General features: G+C 38.2%; 1 protein-coding gene across 5 annotated transcripts in view; it reads right to left on the bottom strand.

The window, feature by feature from the left end:
• The window catches only part of LOC121871778 (tuberin-like), a 286,863-nt gene that overhangs the window by 46,584 nt on the left and 216,853 nt on the right, over nt 1–23,426 (bottom strand). For 4 of the 5 annotated variants that reach the window (XM_042374251.1, XM_042374253.1, XM_042374250.1 and 1 more), the window contains 4 exons: nt 20,488–20,676; nt 11,753–11,949; nt 8,384–8,597; nt 2,825–3,035 (listed from right to left, as the gene is read on the bottom strand). In XM_042374251.1, the coding sequence (XP_042230185.1) occupies nt 2,825–3,035; nt 8,384–8,597; nt 11,753–11,949; nt 20,488–20,676 (811 nt within the window). The remainder of the gene's footprint in view (nt 1–2,824; nt 3,036–8,383; nt 8,598–11,752; nt 11,950–20,487; nt 20,677–23,426) is intronic. The other variant, XM_042374252.1, reaches the window with a different exon arrangement.

The following is a 23,426-nucleotide window of genomic DNA, read 5'->3' on the forward strand; positions in this document are numbered from 1 at the left end:
TAGTTGTGTACTTTTTGTCATGAATTCGGTAGGTATATTTCTGGTTCATGAACTGATTTCATGTTTTGGGGTATTTTTGTCACTGGGGAACTGAACCCTCTTTTCCCATTTGTGTTGTTATTCGAATGTTTTTTTTTTAACCTAACTCATTTGTATATCAAGGAATACCTGTAAGGTATCTGAAAGTAATTTAGGATAAAAGTGATTGTGTAGGATAGGGTGGAAGAGGTGGTAAGCCTCCATTTTTCTATCAACATATTAATTCATGATACAGTGGTCCCTCGGTTAATGCGCACAATTCGTTCCAGAAGGTTGCTCGTTAACCGAAAAACTCGTTAACCGAAACCATTGTTTCAATGGGTTTTTGGGTAATTGGTTCCAGCTCACCGAAAATTGCCTAAAATCAACAAAAAATGTAGTAAAGTACACTTACTTTGAGGTGTGTATGTAGAAGGCTTGTGGATGATGATGATGATGATGATGATGGTGGGAATTAGAATGGGGGTGGAGGAGAAGGGAGGAGAGAAGGCATTGGGGTGGAAGAGAAGTCACCCCATGGCACCATTTCACCCATAAAATTTTAGTTCTCTTGGTGTAATTCAAGATTATTTTCTTTAAATCAACACTGCACTGCATTATATATTGTCAATAGGTAAAATAAATTTCAAATTGACCAATAATTTGCTTGGAAACACAGAAAAAAAGCATTTAGTTGAAGAGAGTCTCAAGCAAGATGTTACCTCCAGTGAAAAGACACAGAAACTGACGCCTGTATGGTGTGTTCACAGGCTCTTTGGCGCGCAAAAAACTAGCTTCCTATACTTAAATTATGTTCAATAATTGTTAAAATGACTAAAAAATTTAATTTAAAACTTTTAAAATTGATGAATAGTACAAACTTCTTGATATTTACTAAAATAGTAAGGAATTGAAGCCCTAGAACCGATTACTGTATTGGTGGACTAATACTACAGCTGGTGGACCTCCAAATGCAAGCGAAAACATGTGGAGGGGCGCTCGTTAAATATTCGTTAATCGAGGGATTGCTCGTTAACCGGAGCTAAGAATCTTATGGAAGGTAATTCGTTAACCGAAATCTGCGCTCGTTAACCGAGGGATCACTGTATATACAGTATTGAAAACCTTTAGGGCTTCTCTAAAAAATTAAACATTCAAGATATATTTAATGTTTCTACACTAATGATGAGAGGATATGCTCCAATACCGTATGAACATTAGAAAAGCAACCAGTCAGGAATAGAATAAAGTAAACAATTCTTAAGACAGCATTTTTTCTCACTCCAACACTAATTATATCATTTCAAAACAGTTTTTATCAAATCATGTTTGCTATACAAATGCATTGTTGTCCATCCATAATGTCTTTAGATTACAGGAATACCCCAAAACTGACGCCCCCAATAACCGCTGATTCGTATAACTGACGATTTCACATCAAGGAAATACCTCACAAGTTTTGTTGATATCCCGGAGATCAGATGATTGGGAGAGGAGCGGCAGAGCAGTTTTGAATATGGCGGGCAGTGACATGGTGAAAATTTTTACCACCAGAGGGCTCTGCACACTGCCTAGACCCATTCCCACCATCTTTGCTCTCGTTTACACTGACTATGTGCCTTTGACGTGTTTTTTCACTATTTCCAACTTAGTGTGTTACTCAATCATGCCTAAATGCCCCAGTGATAGTTCCTCTTGTGCTGGGCAGCTTGATGTGATGTGATAAGGCATAATGATTGTAATAAGAGTGGTGATGGACCAGCAAAGAGTGGCAGAGACTTGAACTTGCTACCCAAGACTGTCTCTACGATCCTCAACACAGGTAAATAACAGTCTCAATTTATGCTTTACATTTCTTATTTAAGGCTTATAATGTTTTCTTTATATGTCTGCTTTATTTTCTTGCTTGACAGTGTACAATACAGAGATATATCAAGGGTAGATGGAAGATTTTGGAGGGTGGCCAGTCCCTAACCCCCTCATATGAGATTAATTGCTTCGAGAACTGTTGATTCACTAACCAACGACTTTTCCTGGTCCCTATATGCGTAGGTTATCAGGGTACACCTGTAGCTGAGTCAGAACACGTGATCAGCTGATGAATATTCTCAACAAATTTAAAAAAAAATGGCTAATTAGATTGTATCTACGCATTGCTCTGTATATTGATATCTCTAAGGCTACACACAGACTTTACACTCCATTTCTGACTATTACCCTTAGATTCTCGAGCCTAGGTAGAACTCCGGCTTACTTGGAAATTTGATTTATTGGACTGCCTGTATCCCCAATTATTCCAAATTGCCAAGGGTTTACTGTACTTAAGAGACATTGAGAAAGGTTGATACTGAGAAGTTTGATAAAAATATGCTAAGTAATTTCAGACAAAATGGCATTTGAAAAAAAAAATCTTAATGGAAAGGACAAGATTACAATAGCTAACCTTATGAGTCTGTGGCCTACGTGAATTTATAAGTAAGGTGCACACAATGTGCAGAATAGCTACAGCCAAAAATAGGGAGAGCAGAGTTACAGAATGGGTTAAAAATACTCAGAAGCAATCTGGACATGTGGACAGAAGATGGATGAGAGGAATGTGAAAAAACAAAACAAATGTACATTACAGAAGAAAAAGAACTTAGATAGGTGAAAAGGCATTCCATATTCTAGAAAAGGAAATGGAACAGGTTAGTGAAGCATGTGCATTTGATAGTGTTTCAGAATATCTTTCCATTATGGGCACCCCTTCAAGCTGTTCACAGGAAATTATTGTAATATAATTCAAACATATCAAACTGCAACAAACCTGGGTTTTGGCTTGAGAGGTCTTGATGTGGTTGTCACTGTTGTTGTTTCAGTGGGTCCTGGTGAAGTACTTGGGGAAGACAGAACTTGGCTTTCAGGATCAAGAAGTGGTTGCTGGTCCATTTCTTCCCCACCAGCTACAACACCCTCACTCATTTCGGGACTAGAATGACATCGCTGGACAGGAACACGAGGGTCATCAGGATTCTCACCTGTGTGTATTTTTAAATACATTAAGATATTGTTCAAATGTGTGATTGACAAACTTAATACTTTAAGAGAAAAATTGCATTACAGAGAGTTGAAAATTTAAGTCCTAACCTTAAAAGTGAATACAGTAAAACCCCAAAATTCTGAATAATAGGGTCTCTAGCCATTAAAAATAATGAGATTTTACAAAATAAAAGGGACACCTCCCAAGGGGAAGTATTTTTCCATTATCTGCCCCAAGCAAAGTTTAAAATCTTTTTAGTACAGTACAGCACCTCTGTACCAGATTTAGGTGCTTGGTCCATGGTATCAGATAAAATAACTCAAACACTGGGCAATGATGGAAAAACAAGTGGAAAAAAGCTTGTGTGGTAGACAGTACATGTACACTCTACAACTGACTGGTCCAACACCTGTGGCACATATACTGTAGTACTTCATTTACACTGAGATGGGAAGTTGGCGGTCGCATCCCATGGCGACATGTGCATCATATGTATTAATAATTGTCTCTCATAATTCAAAATTTTACCAATTATTATGAAATGTTAATATTCAGGTATCCTTCGAGATACGAATGTTTGTGATACGAACATGGACATAACTTTCTTCATATTTTTTTCATTCAATAACATCCACAAATAATCCTACATACAGAATGTGCAAAAAAAAAAAAAAAAATCATTAAGCCAAAAGCATTAAATGTTTATTCCCTTAATGTTTTCCTTATGTGTATGGTATGGGAATTTTCATAGAGTGGAGTAGACATATGTAATTATCTTTATTTCTTTTATCGTTACATGCACACACAATCTTTCATACAGAATGTGGAAAAAAAAAATGATTATACTGCAATAAGGTGAAAACATAAAGTGAGTGTTGGAGTTGATTGGGAGTGTTGGTGGTGGTGGGGAGCGTTGGTGGTGGTGGGGAGCGTTGGCGGTGGTGGAGAGCATTGGCGGTGGTGGAGAGCGATGGTCGTGGTGGAGAGCGTTGGTGGTGAAGGGGAGTGGTGGTGGGGAGTGGTGGTGGTGGGGAGTGGTGGTGGTGGGGAATGGTGGTGGTGAGTGCTTGTATTAGCCCCTATCAAGTATACAGTAATACTTATATAAATGTGGGTTACATACATTAGGTTTATATAATTACATCACCTACAGAAACTTTCCTATGAGCCGTGAGTAGTCATCAACTGGATCGGTGACAGTGTATTTCCACTGAATGCTCACACCTTGACCGCAGTCGTCAAATAAGTAGCCGGCTGTTGCCAGTTCGACTCCCGTCTCTGAGCCACTGAGACATGTGCTCTAAGAAGCTAGTTATACCCAAGCTTCATCCCTTATTAATGCTCACAGCTCACAGCGTTAATTACAGTGATATCCCAGTTATTGTGCAATAGTTTATTTTCTTAATAAATGTAGAAAAGACCATTTGGGTTTGAAAACTTAACCTATAAACATTTTTGAGTGTTACTTCCAATTCACTTGTAATCCTGACTCAACAAATTTTATCATCAGTGATTCCAACAGGTAACAGGAAACTGCAACATATGGTGGCAGCAGTTAACGAATCTATGAACGAAAACCAATGTTTTATACAAAAACTGAAAATTTTTGGTTAATACTCGACATTCTCCATTTTTTACACTTGTAATATCTACCTTTTTGAGACCCAGTACATTTAAGTGGAACGCTTGTTTCACGTCCCAGTTTGACGTACTGTACAAGTTTCAATCTTTATTTTTTTTAATTGATTTAATACATTTGATGAGCTTCATATGTGGCACCGCGGTACAAAGCAGCATTACCAAACCCTGAATGTCTCTTCAACCCCGCCTCCAAGATGCTCTCACAACTGTTTTCAGCGACTAAGCATAACAACATCAGTCAGCCTTCTCTCCCAGTGAGCAGGAGCACCAAGAAACACCCCGGCATCAAGCAGCACCCTAGCCCCAGGCCCTCCAGGGTGAACCTACCACAGTCTACAGCTCAGTGTTCTTTTGATTGGTCACCGTCTGGCTCAGCTCTCACCGTGTGAACCAGTGCACCCAGTTTACATCAGACAGCTGTTTTCGACATCACTTAGATCATCATAACTACCAGCCCCTGGCAACTATAACGTTATCGACGCCATATTGGAAACATCACTCAAACGTCACAGCAAGACACCATCTTGGATTTTAAATTTTTTAAATAAGGCGTGACACTACAACAACGAGCGGAACTCTATGGACATACCTACCAGAACTTCAATCAAGTCTTCGTGCTAAGTATATCACAAACTTGAAGTAGATTTTTACTACAGTAAACATATTATAAAGCATACCATCACACGTCAAACATCGTGATAAGCTAGGTTTTTAATTAATAAGTGCCTTACTTTGTATAGTATTAATGTAATATAATGTTAGTATTTTTATTTACTCATTTAATTATATTTTCATTCAGTTACTTTATATGGATGGGCAAGGTTATTTTTTTCGTATAATCTTGTATTATTGATTCATCATTTACGGATAATTTATTTAATTTATCTGGTTCAGACATTACACATTTAAAGAAAGATTACAATAGTACCTCTGAACAAACAGCAAATGCAATACTAACTGATGCAGTTCTCCCAACTGGAGCTGGTATTGTTATTGGTATTATGGAAGATTTGCATGGAACACAAATTCATATACTGTACAGTGAAAATCTTCCATTGATCAATCATATGGCGATTTACACCGTACCCAACTTAAGTCAGGTCATATATATGATACCACACCTTATTAGGTTCAGTTCATTCTCCCAACCCACCAAACCCCAGTGTGTCAGGACAGTATAATTTCCCTCCTGCATCCTCTATTCATCTAGTGATATCGAGGTTGTCTAAACACCAACTAAGAATGGCTAAAGCTGGCTCAAACAGCTTACTAACACTTCCGTTGTATTTAAAGTGTTGCCGCAGAATTACCACAGTTGCAAGTTCACAGAGGAAGTTGATTATCACATACAGTAGAACGTTGATTTAAAGCGATTCAATTGAAGATTATTGATTTAAAGTGACACCCACAATGAAGGACAATGTTTTAATTTAAAGTGAATTCTTCCTATTTTGCACGAGTCAATCTGGTGCGTCACATTTTAAAATTCACGCCTAATGTTTCTCTGGGCACTCAAAACAATGTACTAAATGATTACTAAAATTTTTGTCTCGTGTAAATTATAGCAAAATTATATTCAAATTAATCACTATCTTATAAGAATTCCAGCAATGTAAATTATATTCTCCCCGGTCACTTCTGTGACATTTTATAAAAAAGAAAAAAAAGAAAAAACTCAATATAAAGGACATAATTAAACACATAAATACTTCACTAGACCTTGGTGCAACTGTCAAACATGTCACCTCCCCTTCCTCCCTCCCTCCCTCTCCCCCATCTTCCCAGCCAGGGTTAGGTGGTTATAGGCTTACAGTTTTTATCTTATATAATATCAGACTAAAGTTAGCAGAATATAATTTGCATTGCTAGAATCTTTGCAAGACAGTGAATAATTTGAATATAAACTTCATATATTTTGCACAGGAGATAAAAATTTTAGCCATTTGTAATATGTTTATTTATGAAAACTAAATTTGTATGTGTAATGCAAACTATTGCATGTTTATATTAAAATTAATCACTATCTTATAAGAATTCCAGCAATGTAAATTATATTGTCCCCGGTCAGTTCTGTGACATTTTATAAAAAAAAAAAAAATCAATCTAAAGGACATAAATAAACAAATAAATACTTCACTAGACCTTCGGCCCCTACTGTCAAACGTGTCACTGTCACCTCCCTCCCCCATCTTCCCAGCCAGGGTTGGGTGGTTATAGGCTTACAGTTTTTATCTTATAAAATATTACAGACTAAAGTTAGGGAAATAAATTTGCATTGCTAGAATCCTTGCAAGACAGCGAATAGTTTGAATGTAAACGTCATATATTTTGCACAAGAGATAAATATTTTAGCCCTTTGTAATAAAATTAATTCGAAAATGTCAGTTCAGTGACATTTTATAAGAGAAAAACTTAAAGTTACTCTTAAGGACAGATAAATAAATAACCACTAGACCTTGGCAACAGCTGTCAAAAATATCTCTTCCCCCAACCATCTTCCCATCAGCTGATCGCGAGTAAACAGACCATTCACGTCCCATAATTTTAGCTGTCTTGATTTAACATAATACAGTACTACAAAAAACAATGTTTTGTTTATTCTAGGAGATGGGCTGAGGTGCATTTGGGTAGTGTCAGTCTTTTAGTATTTTGTGTTTCTCTCAAGTACCAAACTAAATTATTCCATTGAAACAACACTTCGATTTAGTGCGAATTCGGTTTAAAGGGACCTCTATTGGAACGTATCTCGTGTTATATTGATGTTCTACTGTAGTTACATTTTTACTTTCATGTGAGGATGTTGTGCAGAACATTGCAATCAGGGAAGATGAGGATCACCAAGATGTCACCATATCGTTATAGCAATTTGCAAGGATTATTGAAATTGCAACTTTTGTATTATTTTCATGGGACCCTGTGTACAGTGAAACCAAGACTGATGATTATGCCCAGTCTAATACAATTCTTTCTTAAGCATATAAGATCCCAGTTCCTGTTACTCATTTAGATGTGTTAATAGATGATATAATCAAATGAATTGGGGTAAATATGTGATGAAAGGTGCCAGATGGGAATGTATTCCCTCCTATTTTCATTACAGTAATTCTTATGGGGAAAATTGTCCTGATATTTGCAAATTTGTTATTTCTGTGAAGACGTGAATTGGATTCAAACAAGGTTTGATTTTTGACCTTCCTCTTCTTGAAACACCATGGAGAATACTAAAAATAAATATAATAATAATAACACTATTAATAATGTGCAATCTCTCATTTTTTCCTCCCATAATGCAGCATGGTTGGCATCAAGAGCAAATTTACACAAACATTCTCCTTTTATTTGCTGTCATTAATTCAATCTCATTCATACTGTTGTAAAAGATGTGTTCTGCTATGGCACTCACCTCCTACAGTCCCAAAATATCCATCAGTATTATTCCTCATTTCATACAACCCAGAATCTTCCATCAGTATTATCAAGGGCTTCCCCTCAAATCGCTTGATATCATGCTTTCCACCCATTCATGCACACAACTGCTTCTTAAGTGTCCAATCCCCTAAACTTTTGGTTATCCTTCATCCCATCCTTTCATAGCAATCTTCCTCCTACCAAATACCTCTCAAATAATTCACCCATTTTAACCCTCAAAATCATGACCAAATGTTTAAAATATTTAGAACATTACATAATACAGTTGTAACAAACCAGATGTGCTGGTGTTGGTAAGTGGTGAACTGCCTCTGGTATCATCCCCAGGATCAGCTGAGTTTATTCGAAGGTCTGATGATGCATGAGAGGGAGCACCACTACTACAACCACTGGAGTCTCTCTGAGAACCGAGGTCTGAATCCTGTGTTTTATCCGAGGCACCAGAAAATGCACGTGGTCTTGGTTCTTCGAATGGCTGGCTTAAGAGTTCCTGCAAAGTGTTAATTTAGACTAAATGTCTTTTTCATAATTAGGGTACTTATTCTTATATCATGGCAGGGTGATAATTATTGTACAGTAAAGTATATGTCAACCAAAAATCTACTTAAGATAATCTATTTTATGAAAATTAGAGCATTCTACAGTATACATATGAAGTTTAAGAATACAGAATAATCTTTCATTTAGTCTTCCACATATTACATCAGAGTACTAGAGGATAAATTGAACAATAGGGCAACTCGTTCAGTAAATGTATGCATGGTGGTGTGAGGGACAAGTTTGCTCGTCTTCACATGAGTTTGGGAAGTAAGTTATATGATGATCGTGGGAGAATGATGACAAATTGAAAGCTTATTTGTAACCTTAATAACATTAAGAATGTTAGAGAATAATGAAGTAGAGGGTAAGTTTGTGTATAGGAATCTCTCGAGATACGAATGTCGAGATAAGAAAATTTCATTTATACAAATTTCTTAAACTACCACCTCTTTTTTGTGCTACGAAAGCTTCCCTCACTTATACAAATTTGGGTCCCGGCAAAAATTCAAGTCATGCACCCCCGGGAGTCAGATGGGATGGCCATATCCCCCTACTGTTCCCCCTACCTGACTGAGTTGGAGTTTTGTTTTGGTTATTTTTCAACTCATAATTTTGTTTAAACAGGTTGTACCTCTCTAGTCCGGCAACCTCGGGACCTGACCAGTGCCGGACCATGGAAATTCACCCTTTTCCTGGATAGATAGTGACTTGTGCTTATGCCTGGAAGCACTAGCACCACTTCCTCTGCATCATGGTCTCTTTGAAGACATATTGAAGGGTTAAATGTCGTATAGTAGCTTCTCAAATTTCGCGAGTTTTTAATTCTTAACGTATTTTATTGGAACACACAAAAAATAAATAAATAAAAATTTTGACGGCGGAAACTTGAATTTCGACGGGTTTGAACGGCCCGCCAACGTGCAGACGACGTGCATAATCGTGTAAACAGCGTCATTTCTCTTATGTACAAAAGATTCATTATTGTTTATTACTGAATGTCTTTTTTATTGAATTAATGTTTATGTGTGCAAAATGAGCAATACAATTCATTAATAATACGTAGAATATTAAAACACACGAGGAAATGACACAGCATTGTTTCGTTGATTACAAAACCAGTGACTGACTGGTTCTACATATAAAACTGAAGAAAATAAGACCTTGGTTGTAGCTGTAGTAAAATTAATATGGTTGTTTTAAGTAATGTTATTTAATGTTAATAAATGGAACAATAGAAGTAGCTAACGATAATGGTAAAGAAAAAAGAGAGATCGCATATGTAAGTGCGCATGCGCACACGTGAAAACATATCATCATTACTTTACATAAGAATATGAAAGCAACACTTATTTACTGTTCATATATATTTTAATTAATGTTTCTGAATTTGTTTTTATTGAATTAATGTACGTGTGTGCAAAATTAACAATACAATTTATTAATAATACGTGGAATATTAGAGGAGACGAGACGGCTGCCGGCATTGTTTATGTTAAAGCTTACGAAACCAGTGACTGATTGGTTCTACATATAAAACTGAAGAAAATAAGACCCTGAGTTTAGCTGTAGTAAAATTAATGTAAAAAAATGAATATGGTTGCTTGAAGTACCTGTAATGTTATTTAATGTTAATAAATGGAACAATATAAGTAGCTAACCATTAATGGTAAAAAAAAAGTGAGACTGCTCGTATGTAAGTGCGCACATGTGAAAATATATCGTCATTACTCTACATAAGAATATGAAAGCAACACTTATTTACTGCTCATATATATTGAAGGGTTAAATGTTGTACTCTGTATAGACAAGCAGAGAGAGAGAGAGAGAGCAGCCGAACTGCCGGATGTAAACAAACCTTAATTTCCCGCGGCTTTTTTTTTAAGGGGATTAGCCCACCCGGGCATAGGTCACTGACCCACATTAGGGCCTGAGGGGCAAAAATTTAATACTCCTGTAATAATAATAATAATTCAGATAAGTAAAAAAAAAAAAAAAAAGCTGCCTATCTACCTATTGGACAAACTAAAATCGTTCCGGACCACGGGAGTTTCCGAACCACAGAATGCCGGACTAGAGAGGTACAACCTGTATAAACATAACTTTCTTCATTTTTTTTTTCATTCAGTTACACGCACACACAATCTTACAAGCATAATGTAAATTTTTTATTTTTTTAAAGAAATAATGATCATAAGGTCAAAAATCTAAAGGGAGTAAACATTTCTTTGTATGTAAGAGCGGGGGAGGAAGCGTTGCTAAGGGTCAGCAAAGATGGCCGGGCTGGTTAATATGACGATGCTTGAGGGTGGCTATGCACGAAGCAGCCAGCATCTACACAAATGGCACCACTGGAGACTGTGTTAAACTTTGATTTAGCTTTTCTTTAATAGTTTTAGCTGCATCTTTTCATCTAGATACTGTAGTATTTTATTAACGTTTTTAATGTGTTAGGTAGTAAATTACAGTAGGTGTGTACTATTTATCATTAGTTAGGTAGGTTTATCTTGTTTGTGAACCGATTTCATGTTTTTGGGGTATGATGTTGGGATATTTTTGTTAGTGAGGTTCTTATTCTCTGCATTCTATTCAATTTTCATAATGGTTGCAAGCACAACATAACTATTCCTCTTAATTTGCTTTTTCTTCTTGCATCCAGTCATATGCTTCCTCCTCAAACATTTAGAGTCCATACTTCACATCCATATCACTATGCCAGTTCAATGAAGCCCTATCTTTCTCTCCTTTGGTAATGTTGTCTCTCCACAAAAGAAAAGTTTTAAAGCATTATGTACCTATTACTTACTCTCCTTCCAATATTTTGTGATGAAATTAACCACTTGTTCCATTTCCTAAATAATTCAGCACCAGATATCTGAAATTCCAGATTTCTTTCTCCATTGAAAATTAATCAATATTTGCTGTTCTTATTTCCCCTATTGTTTTTTGGAAACTATGTATATTTTATAATAAATAAAAGTAAAGCAACCTTACATTAAACCACTACAATGACTCGAAAGTTAAAACATGCTATTGCTTCAAATCTGTAAATATTCTAATACTGTAATAATTTGATCATTAACTTGTTTTTATATTCTCACTAATTACCATCATTTCTACCTCAGTTTTCTCATCTTCATGGGTGAATGTATCAAGCCTCCGATTTATGACTGAACCAATAAGTTCACCTGTCTCCCTTGAAGATGCAGGGGAATAGAGGTTACTTAGTTCATGTAGAGGAAGCTCACTGCCAGGAGTCACTACTGTCTGCTTATTTTGAAGTCTCATCATCCAGGACATGTTCCCTGAAATACATGATAATAATTATAAGCAGCATTATGAATAACCATTAACTGGAAGATATTAAGGTTAAAGCAGGCATAAACATAAATGAATACTAAAACAAAGGAGTGAAGTATAAAATCCCAAAGAAGAGACACATTTTAGGATTCTAGCACACTGAATACTCCAAGAAAGAACTCACTAACATCACAGAGCAGGATGCAAGACTAGAGAGAATAATACAACTGGATCCAATATAGATTTTCATCGAGTCATACTATTATTTTTTAAAAATACTGCATCGACAGCGACATCTCCATTAGCCAGAACAATTGGTGCAGACCACTTCTGGGAATGAGAGATTTTCAGGTAACGAGAGGACTCTCTCAAAGCCGAAAAAAATCCCTAATCCCCATAATTTTCCAGGTAACAGAAAAATGTTTTTGGAAGTTCCAGAAATTGCCCATTACACCATCTCTTGAACCCGGAAAAATATCCCCCATGCCTGGAATTTCCCGGAACTTTCTGGGTAACAAAAATTTTCTTGGAGGTTACAGAAATTGTGCATTACTTCATCTCTCAAACCTGGAAAAATATCCCCCATCCCTGGGATATTATGGGCACCGCAAAATTTTTATCGGAATTTCCGGAAAATGATCCTGACTTTCATCTCTCAAACATGGAAAAAAATGTCCCATCCCGGAATTTTCCGGGTAACGCGAAAATTTTCTTGGAATTTTCCGGAAAATGTGTCCCTCAGAAAATTTAAATTCCGGCTATCGGAGAGTCCCAGGTTTGAGGGATTCCGGCTAACGGAGATATTACTGTACTTGTGTGATGATTACCAAAACAGCCATTAAAGTCCTTCAGTTGGGAGATTAATTATGAAAAATTCACTGCACCTGATAATCATTGAGCCAAAATGGTGGGCTTGCAAGTTCCTGACCCCTTAGAACTAACAAATCCAGAGTCAATTCCCTTAGAATAAGGGCTAAAGTCCAGGAGAATCTCCTCAGTCCGGCATTGATCTTTCATACTTCAATCCTTCATTTATGACATACAGTACAGTGAGGGAAGGAGTTACTACACTAGGTGTTTGCTGTTCAACACCTACATTAATCTGTATGTTCACTGTATGTTCCTTTACCTTTCTCTAATGAAGGCTTTTTTTAAACCACCAATGTGTGTAATAAGTCATTTATGTCCAATGTATATTTTCAGCCTTCGGGCTGCAGAACTTTTTCAATGAAATGTTAATTATTATTATTATAGAATCAGCCATCTGTGCTTGTGTGGGTTAACTGTGATTAGCTGATGGCATGGTGTCTCAGCTGCCATCAAATAAAATTTGAAGAAAACTTTACAGCGAGGTACCCTTCCTATTGCCTACCCACTTTTGAAGAATGGAAACTGAGCATTATATGAAGGACTTCCAAGTGTCCTCTATGCTGTGGTTATCAAAGATGTACTGTATACAGTAGAACAACTCATGGGCTCAGCCTGGTGACTGCCAGGACCCTGGTAGTCGCCCTCACTGTCTGATTACAGTATTTAATACACTCCAACCATAAAATTGAGAGCCCACCATTCCATATAACCACTGAATATTCAACTTATCATTTCCAAGAGAACATGGCTTTTGGGTTGGGAAGCTTTTCATTTAGGTACAATCAGTTATCCAAAAATGCATATTTTCATAATGCCAATTGGATAGAATGTGATGAATGTACAGTAGGATCTCGAGTTTAGTGACTAATTGGTACTGGTTTAGTGTCGTGAAATGCAAAATCGCCAAACGAGTGATGTTGAAATATATGTAAATAAGCCTAATCGGTTCTGTGGTCAACCACCCGAACCCCCCATAACGACCTACAACCCACCCAGAAAATGACATTACTGTAACGTATTCATACATATTATATTGTACATATTGTTGATAACAATATTTATATACACTCATACAGTAGAATAACTTATCTTGACGGAGTCAGTAAAATGCTTGACGGGACTGGTTGATGGGTTCCGAGGCAAGCAGGCAGGCAGGGCTAGTTACTGCTTCCTCCCTGATCACCCCTCTACACCTCCTCTAACTACTACATCAAATCCCTCAAAGTCTTGAGGCAGCTCTTCCACCAGCAAGTCGCCCAACACTTCAATATCATCATCGGTGGTGCCATCATCATCTCCTAAAGTGATGTTTGCCAAGGCATTAACAGGCTGAGCCTTGCGAAGGTACAAAGTAATAAGGGCCTGCCAACGAGCATTAACACCGGACATGTACAAGGCCTTATATTCCTCCATAACCTTATCAAGGACAGGGCAGATATGGTTCTGAGCATGAGGCCTGCTATCGTATTCTTATAGCTGTTCACTGAGACGTGCGATACTTGTGAGCACATCAGTCAGCTGGTGTGTTGTAGGTTCACCAAACTTAACATCCTCCTCTTCTGTTGCTTGCTGTTCTTGTTGGTCTTCATTCTCTTCTAACATTTCTTCAATTGTCGGTTGCTGTTAGCATTGATCAATGATTCCTTGTAAATCTTCTGCTTGAACATTAAAAAATCCCGGTGCTGGGACTGACCGAGCTGCCTCCACTGTGGCCATTGGTGTTGCTGCCATGGGCTGCCTCTCCTTGCTTGCCTTGGTCTGCTCTGCTCACTTACCTCAGGGTTAGCAATTGACCGATTGATTGTTTGATTGTGGTAATTACATCCCTGGCAACGCACCAACTTACGTCATATGTTGTCAGATTAAAATTAAGGCGGAAAAGACTAAAATAAAATAATTCAAGGTAAAAACACAATAAATAACATAGAACTTTCATAAAAACCATTTAAATGTTAATAAATAAAACTCAAAGCTTGTGTAGAAGGCTGATTTCCTCCACAAAGGAGAGGACGTCCCATCCCACGTTACCCACCCTCCCCCAGAACCGCCCCCCCCCTCCCCAGGCACCAGGAGAGGTGCTTACAATGGAGATCTCTGAGACTGAGGCACTCCACCAGGAGGTGTTGGACAGTCAATGGGACCAGGCAGTCGTCACAATGGGGAGGGGGTGCCCTCTCCATTAAAAATCCATAAGTCAGCCTTGTATGGCCAATGCAGAGGCGGGCCAAATCAGTCTCTCGGTGGCATGACAGTCCTGGATGTCCCCAGGCACCCAATATAGGGTGGATGTCGCAGAGCTTGTTTGCTCCAACAGGGAACAAACGCTTCCCTGCATGTAGCACTGTTGTAACATTAGTCTTATGCCATCCATCAACAATTCTGTCCACTGTATTTTTAATATTATATTCCTTCCAAAATTCACAAACTGCTAACACTTCACGGTTGTGGGGTGGTGCGTATGAGGTACTAGGAGTCGGGTCGTGAACCATCTCCTCCTCCTCCTGGTTAGCTGGTGCTGGCAGAGACTGTCACTGTCGGAGAGTTCTGACTTGATGTGTTCCAACTCAACTAATGAGTCTGTCCGACTCATTGCCACTCCATGGCTGCATAAGAAGTTTTTGAGTTCTGTGCTCATAAATGATGGGCCCCTATCAGAATGGATATATACCAGCATGCCAAATAAGCTAAATATTTGGTGCAGGCAATGTATAACAGTACCAGCAGTCATATCATCACACGCAAAATCGTGAATTTTCATTAATCACAGTCAGGAGGTAGCAATTTTTCGAAACAGATGGTAGCGGTCCCTTGAAATCTATGTTTAGACGTTCAAAGGGTTAAGTGGATTTGATCAGAGTAGCCGTGTCAGCTCTGTAGATGAGGCTTTGACTTGGTAGATGTTTGACAGGAACAGATCCTACTAACATCTTCCAAAGAGTAGGGTAAGTTACGAATACGGATAAAATGTACCATTCGGATAACTCCCAGGTGACATAACTGTTCATGAAGACTTTTCAACGTGTTAAAGTTGACAGCTGAACAGAAAGTTCTTGGTAAGGTGTCAGATGGCTGGCATATTCTCTTTGCCGGGGCAATAGACAATGGCATATTCTCTTTGCCGGGGCAATAGACAATGTCATAATCATAGCAGGAGAGATTAACTCTCCAACAAAGAATCGTCATTTTTTTTCTTACTTGAATTCTCTGAATGAAACGTTACAGACCTCGGATCAGTTACTAGGGTAAAGTGCCTGCCAGACAAGAAGTTTCTCCATTTTCTAATTGCTTCAACTATGGCATAAATATCCTTCTCAACAACTGAATGTTTTTGCAATAATAGCGTATAATGAAACCATATGCTGTCGTGTCAGATTTCGACCTAGCCTCGCACTGGGTAAACCCAAAGGACCTCTTTGCGTGCACGAACGCATACACACACACACACCTTATCCTTTATTTTCACAAGTAATGAAATTAATAATGACATATGACGTAAAAAACCAAGTGTTTAAAGATATAAATGCATCCGCCCCTAAATGGAATACAATACAATACAGTGAAAACAATGATAATTTGCTTGTTTATCACATAACAAGTGTCGACAGTTAATTAAAACTTACTCAAGGTATTGTCGCGACCCTAGAAATCATAGAATTCAACAGAAAGCTCTTAGACTTCAAGATAACCGCCATGACACCCAGTTAGCTTTGAGAAGTCGCCTTGTGGGCCTACGAGAAGCTGGACTCTCTATCCGAGCCATATCCCGTGAGCTTGGAATATCAGCTGCTACTGTAATCAAGGGGATTAGAAGATGGGAGGAGAGTGGCAACCTGAATGACCTTGGTAAGTACTGATCAGACTGACATATTATTGGTGATTACACAGGCAATCAAATATATTTACTTAGCATAAAAAATTAGTGGCTTTTAATCAGCATTTTCTTTTTGATTGAGAGAGACATCCCTGGCCACGAGTGATTACTCCTGAAGACGATGCAAGGATCTTGAGAGCAGCTGAGGACGACCCTTTCACTAATGCTGTTGCAATTAGCGAAGATCTGCGGCTGGACATGAGCGTTAGACCTGACCGGAGGTGGCTTCATGAGGCGGGTATCCACCACAGGATTCCCGCCAAGAATCATATCGCTCATCGATATGCTGTCCAGTCGCTGGAATTCTGGGACACAGTTGTCTTCACAGACGATAAAACCTTTGCATCGACCAATCATGGCAGAATACACATGTGGAGGCGCAACAACACTAGGTAACAATAATTTATCATTTTGTCTAGAGCACCAATTAACAAATGCAATAAAACACACCAATACAAAGGTTTGACCATTTATGAATTTTTACACTTATGGTAATATTTCAGAAATTACTGTATGTACCGGGTAAATTATATGCAAAGGTTATAAATCAAATAATCCTGCTTTTTAGACTTTCCAAAACTACTAATCCAATCCTATAATATAAATAAATACTACAGTGCTACCTCTACTCTCTCGGCAAGGCACATGTCGATAATGACTATGTGTATTTATTTGTACAGCTGTATTCTTAATAAAATACCAAATTGGAACCCATTAAGTTGCTAGTTATATATTAAGCCAAAGTAATTTGAAGATAATTAAAGTAAAGGTTTCCAGTAATATTGATAGTTACACAAATTATAATGCATCATGACAATAACTCTTAGGCCCCGGATGATGTTCCAGAACGTCCGACCAGCATGCCTCGGGTGACGTTCCAGAACGTCCGCCTATTTTCCCGCCATTTTTATTATTATTATTATTTTTGTTAAAGTAACTATTTTTTTATTTATTTATTTTTTTGGGGGGGGGTGTTACTGCTAGCAGCACCCTAACCCGGGGCTTTTAAGGGTTAACAGCTGAAATTTTCTCACAAAGGTATGACCTTGAGCATATTTACGAGGAGGCTCGTAGCAGAAGCAGCACCTGTAATGTGTGGGGCTATATGTCTGTCCATGGTGTGGGGGACTTGGTTTAAATCAACAGGAGATTTACAGTGCAAAAATATCTGGACATTTTGGAGAATTTTTTCTTGCCCTCCCCCTGGACCTATTGTTTTCGTTCATGACCGGTGCTACATACACAAGGCTAGAGTTGTCCAGCAGTGGCTTGTTGACCGTGAGAATTTGCAGCTGCTGGATTGGCCTAGTCGGGGGGCTGATATGAACCCTTTGGAAAATTTATGGGCGAATATTGTGAACACTTGGAAGCCTAAGAGGGAAAAAACGTCTGCAGAGTTGTTCGCCTACACTAAGGCAGAATGGGAGGTATTTAGGGCCAAACATAAAATCCTCCGCAACCTTGTTAGACCAATTCCCGAAAGACTTAATGCCGTTATCAACAAAGAAGGTGGGTGGACAGAATACTAAAGTGAAAAATTTACGTCAGTGAAAACAAGCCTTTTCCAGAAGTCCACTGCCTAATGCCGACAAACCAAGACAAGTCTGCTGGCACGGTGTTCCTCTGACGATGATTTCTGATGCCCAAGTCCAACCTCATATCGTCACTTATTAGGATAGCTTTTGTGAAAACAAAAATCTAGCCACCTCTCAAGAGCTTCACTTTCACTAAGCCGTCTCTATTTTACTTTCCGTTATGCTATCGTATCACTGCTTGTTTTATTTCACGTAATAATACAACTTCCCATACTTTTTTATTGCAATATTCCTATCCGCTAAGAATAAGTTTATTATAAGAATGGGTATTATAACTAAATATTTGGTAAACATCAACCACTGACGGGCAACTGTTCCCCCATGCTATTCTTACTAAGAATTGGTGTGCGAATGTTAAGATCGCAAGTTTCTCTGGCCTCGAACTTTAGATAAAAAATGACTATTTATAGTGTAAAAAATCAAACGTAGTAACACTACCGTACTGGAAAAAAAAAGTATTCCCAAATTTAATAATCTCCAAAAGTTCCTTAACACTGTGAACAGTAAAAATTTAATTTTAAACAAATCCAAGTCCATATGATCGGTGAAAATAATCAACATCCTTAGCTACTGGGTTGGAATGGCACCAACAAACCTGATCCAGAGGGACTTTGTCCTAAGAACTCCCTCCTCCAACAAATCTAGGTTCCCTTTGCAGAGCCCTTGGAATGTTTGCAATATGGATACCTCATTTCTCTGATAAAATACAACTTCTGATAAATGCTAAGATTCAGCCATATCAGCCTTCAACCCCATCAAGAAACAACTGGAAAATACTACACTTCAATCCACAGATGTAAGCCTCCCATCTGTGGTTGAATGTGATGCCTCAGAAGTAGCTATCTTGCTGTACTGAACCAAGGAGGCTGACCTGTAACCTTTATGTCCTGGACCCTGCAAGGTAGTGAATTGCACTATCCCCGTATTGAAAAGAAGGCCACAGCTCTCATAGAAGCAATGCATAAATGGAGTCACTTTCTAGCTCGACATCATTTTACTCTGCTTACTGATCATCGTTCAGTTGCCTTTATGCTTAATAACCGTAAGCGCACAAAAAATCAAGAATAACAAAATACAGGAATGGAGAATGGAATTGGCATCATTCAGTTACACCATACAATACCGACCAGGCAAGGATAATGTGGCCCCTGATACCCTCACACGTGCCTTCTGCTGTTCTTCTACATCAACATCAACTCTTTCCGATATTCAAAATGGACTCTGTCATCTCGGGGTTACTCGTTTGCTACAGTTTGCTCCAGTTTGTCAGATTAAGAAATCTCCCCTTTTCTATTAAAGATGTGAAAAGAACGTGCTCAACTTGTAAGATCTGTGCAGAGTTAAAGCCACAATTCTTTCATCCACTCTATAAAAGCTACACAACCCTAGGAACTACTTGTGTGTGTATGTGTTTGTCTGTGTACAGTGGGGTATGCTATAACGAATCTAATTGGTTCTAGAACCTCGTTCGTTATAGCATTCGTTCGTTATGGGATTAATCCGTTCCAGGCCCCCAAATACAACCACTTAACACTGAAAAATTTCTGTGGAAATTGTAAAAAATACGGTACTTTATCTTACCTTAGTGTTGTTAGCATGCAGGACAGGAGGCAGAGGAGGAGGAGGGAGGAGAGAATTATGGAGAAGAGGTGGAAGGAGAGGAGTCATCCTTCCTAGCCCTCTTTGGTGACTGTCTTACAGGCACTTTGTCTGTTTATTCATAATTTATTTCTTAGTTTCAAGGGTTATTAGCTTTCTCACTCGCTTTTGACGATTCATTGTTACAATTGTACACTTGTATAACAAAATGGTTATAAAAATAACACGAATTTCCACATCAAAAGACGAAATTTCAACAAGTTCAGTGGTGCACTGACTACACAATGAACCAATATGGCGCCTGACGCTCTTGTTGTGAGCCGTGGTACAACAATATTCATGCGCCAGACGAAATAGTCCCGTATTCATCCGTGTTCGTTGTAGGAGTTGTGTTCGTTATAGCAATCTCAATTTCATAGGTAAAACCGTTCGTTATAGGAATATTCGTAGTAGAATCCGTTCGTTATAGCATACCCCACTGTATTCAAGTACACACATCAAGCTTAACATGAAAGCATTTAATAATGACAAATCGACATGACCACAACTTTAAATAGTATTTTTATATCTGCCATAAAATTAAGTCAGTACAATAAAAGAAAACTTACCAGTGGGTTGTCTAATATAAATTTCAGCCCATCCCTGACACCAGCAGGCACACAAGTGAGGTTCTTCTGGTTTGTTCACGTTGTTAGCAGCAGCACCAGGTCCAACGTTATTGCCATACACCAAGCGCTCAACTGAGTCTGCATCAGAGGATTCACCTAATCCTCCACCTGACCATCCAACACCATCATCTGCTGATAATAATGTATTAAGTACCTCTATTTCTAAAAGATACAAATAAGTTTGCGTTTTGAAGTGATTTATGAAAAGTATTTATAGTATTTTTAACTTAACACCAAATTTCCCATGACACTTACTGTACTTCAGAAATGTTGAACAAATATAAAATCCATGAAATAGCTCAAATCCAAAGAAAACTTAAGGTCATAATAGACTGTAATCAAGAATGAATCGTGGTTCTGATGTCCGAAGTACTGACGGATGTAGCAAAATCCCAATAAATGAATGAATGGGTATGTGCTCATAGAGAATGTTCGTAATGTGAATTATCTCAAAATGGGATCTATTTTTTTCTTATGGTCCCATTTTAAAAGCCGAGATGAATTCCAGCCCTTAGTTTTTTACCCCCAAAACCATCTTATAAACTGAGATGGACTCTAAATATGAGAATTTTCACTCCAAAAGCTAGCCTAACAAGGTAGTGGAAACTGCATACAGTCTGCAGTTATCAGAGCTGAAGGGTTACATTGTTTGTGGTTGGTCTTGCATCGCTACAGGTATAGAAAATGAGACTACCAGTACACTAAACAGGCTCTTGCCCTCACTGATAAAGCATTATGTACTGTACTACAGTGTCAACAGCCACCACATCACTGCTTCCTGCCTAATACAGTTGTTGCTGTTTTAGTTGTGCTTATAAGCCTTAAGACATTTTTACAGAGAGTGTAACATCATTTTGTTTTGGTATTCTTTAATACTGCAGCTATCAACCTCGCTGAGATTAATGTAAACATAGAAATTTGTGGATAACAGGTATGTAGGTGTGGTGTTAAGGGTATCATCCTATTGACTTTTATATCTTTTATATATACCCGTGCCTGGGTGGGCTAATGCCCTTAAAAAAAAAAAAAAACCTCAAAGATCTGGACTAAAAGGGGGGACCACTTGTCCGAAAAAGTCGATTGTCTGGATCTTCCAGCGAATGTACAAAATGTATAAAAATTATAAAGAATGACAAAAAAAAAAAAAAAATACAATCCAGTACTTGACGGAACATAAAAGACCACCCCCCCCATTTTAGCAGGGAGTATTTAAGAAAAGCTTTTGTGTGTACTTTCCTCCTGCAGCCATAGTTTTCTGAAAATAATATACACTAGCAAATGTGAGGAATAAATAAAACTAACACCAATAAATAAGTTAAAAAAAATATACTGTACAATAGACCCTTGCCATTTGCGGGTTTGCGATTCACAATTTCGACAATTGGCAGTAAGCAGATGGCGGCTAACTTGCGAGCCTGTTCCTGCAGCACAACGAGTCATCCCAAGCAGCATCTCGTGTTGTTTTCTCAAAACTTTAGTGTTTCTGTATGAAATGGCCCCTAAAAGATTGTCTTGTGTCAGTGCTAGTGATGCTTGTGGAGTGAAATGTAAAAGGCAGAAGTCAGAGATGGCCCTGACAAAGAATGTTGAATTATTAGATAAGTTAAAAGAGGGAATGAGTGCTGCCGCGGCTGGTCTGTTGTTTGGTGTCGGTATACAGTAGTACACTAAGGTAGTTTTAAGTTGCTGTTCGCGGTTTTGCCTATTCACGCCATTCCTTGAAGCCTAACCCCCATGAATAACAAGGGTTTACTGTATTGCCAAACCAGTAAACAAAATCCAAAAGAAAGTTTAACACAGTCACCATTTGCATACACTCTCTGCTTCACCATAGCAATGGAGACCAGCTGGGACGCTAGCTCCACCGATTCCCTAGCAACGCTCCCCACCCCTTACACTCTGCACCCTCCTCCCACTCCCCCACTGAGCAAGCTAACTTGCGTGCAAAGAAATGTATATTCGCTTTATATGTTTGACTTTATGACAATTATTTCTCTTACTTTCTTTTCACAATACAATATGTTTGCAGGATGGTGTGCATGAAAAAAAAAAAAAAAAAAATTACGTATATCTCCCTGAAAATACGAGTTGAAAAACAACCATAACACCTCAGAACTTGGCCCAGGAGTATGTTGGTTACAGTGATGGGTTTAACCTGGCTACAATGCCACCAACAATGTTAAAAGATGCAAATGTACTGGCACCATCAACATCATACTTCAGTGCAAATGCGGTAAGTTTATCCTTGGCCTTACATATGTCTGACACAGTTTGTTTCTTAATGCCCTATTCATCACAGACATGAACCATGGACACACCAAACTCTAACTTCTTCATTAACTCTTGTTTCTGCACAACAGATAAATGTATATGCTTTCTCTTCACATCACCACTTACTTTATATATCATGATTAATCACTCTTATCAGTAAACACTAATAATAACAGTAAATCCAATGAAATATGGCAGAAAATGAGGAGAGTTTTAACAGCAGACAACACTTTAACTAGAAGTCACTCACTGCCCTTACTCGCACCTGTTGCCAGGCATACGATCGAAATATGGCAGAAATATACCTATCTTTTAGTCAAATTTGAAAACAGTGACGAGTACAGTCATAAACAAATTACAGTACGCCCGGATAATTCATGGATTTTTATTTCGCAGTCCTCTATTATTCGTGGATGACACCCTGGATGTACCCAAGAATGTTTGTGGGTAGTTTTAAAGTTGCCGGCATTTTTCCGGCCAGGACAGAGTGCCATTTGTTCTAGAGACAGCAATTTTCTATACCTGAATTGTATATGTATGTATGTATGTGTGTGTGTGTGTGTGTGTGTGTGTGTGTGTGTGTGTGTGTGTGTAGAAACACACCCACA

This window comes from Homarus americanus, unplaced genomic scaffold (genome assembly GCF_018991925.1).
Source record: "Homarus americanus isolate GMGI-L3 unplaced genomic scaffold, GMGI_Hamer_2.0 scaffold39675, whole genome shotgun sequence".
Taxonomy (NCBI): Eukaryota; Metazoa; Arthropoda; class Malacostraca; order Decapoda; family Nephropidae; genus Homarus; species Homarus americanus.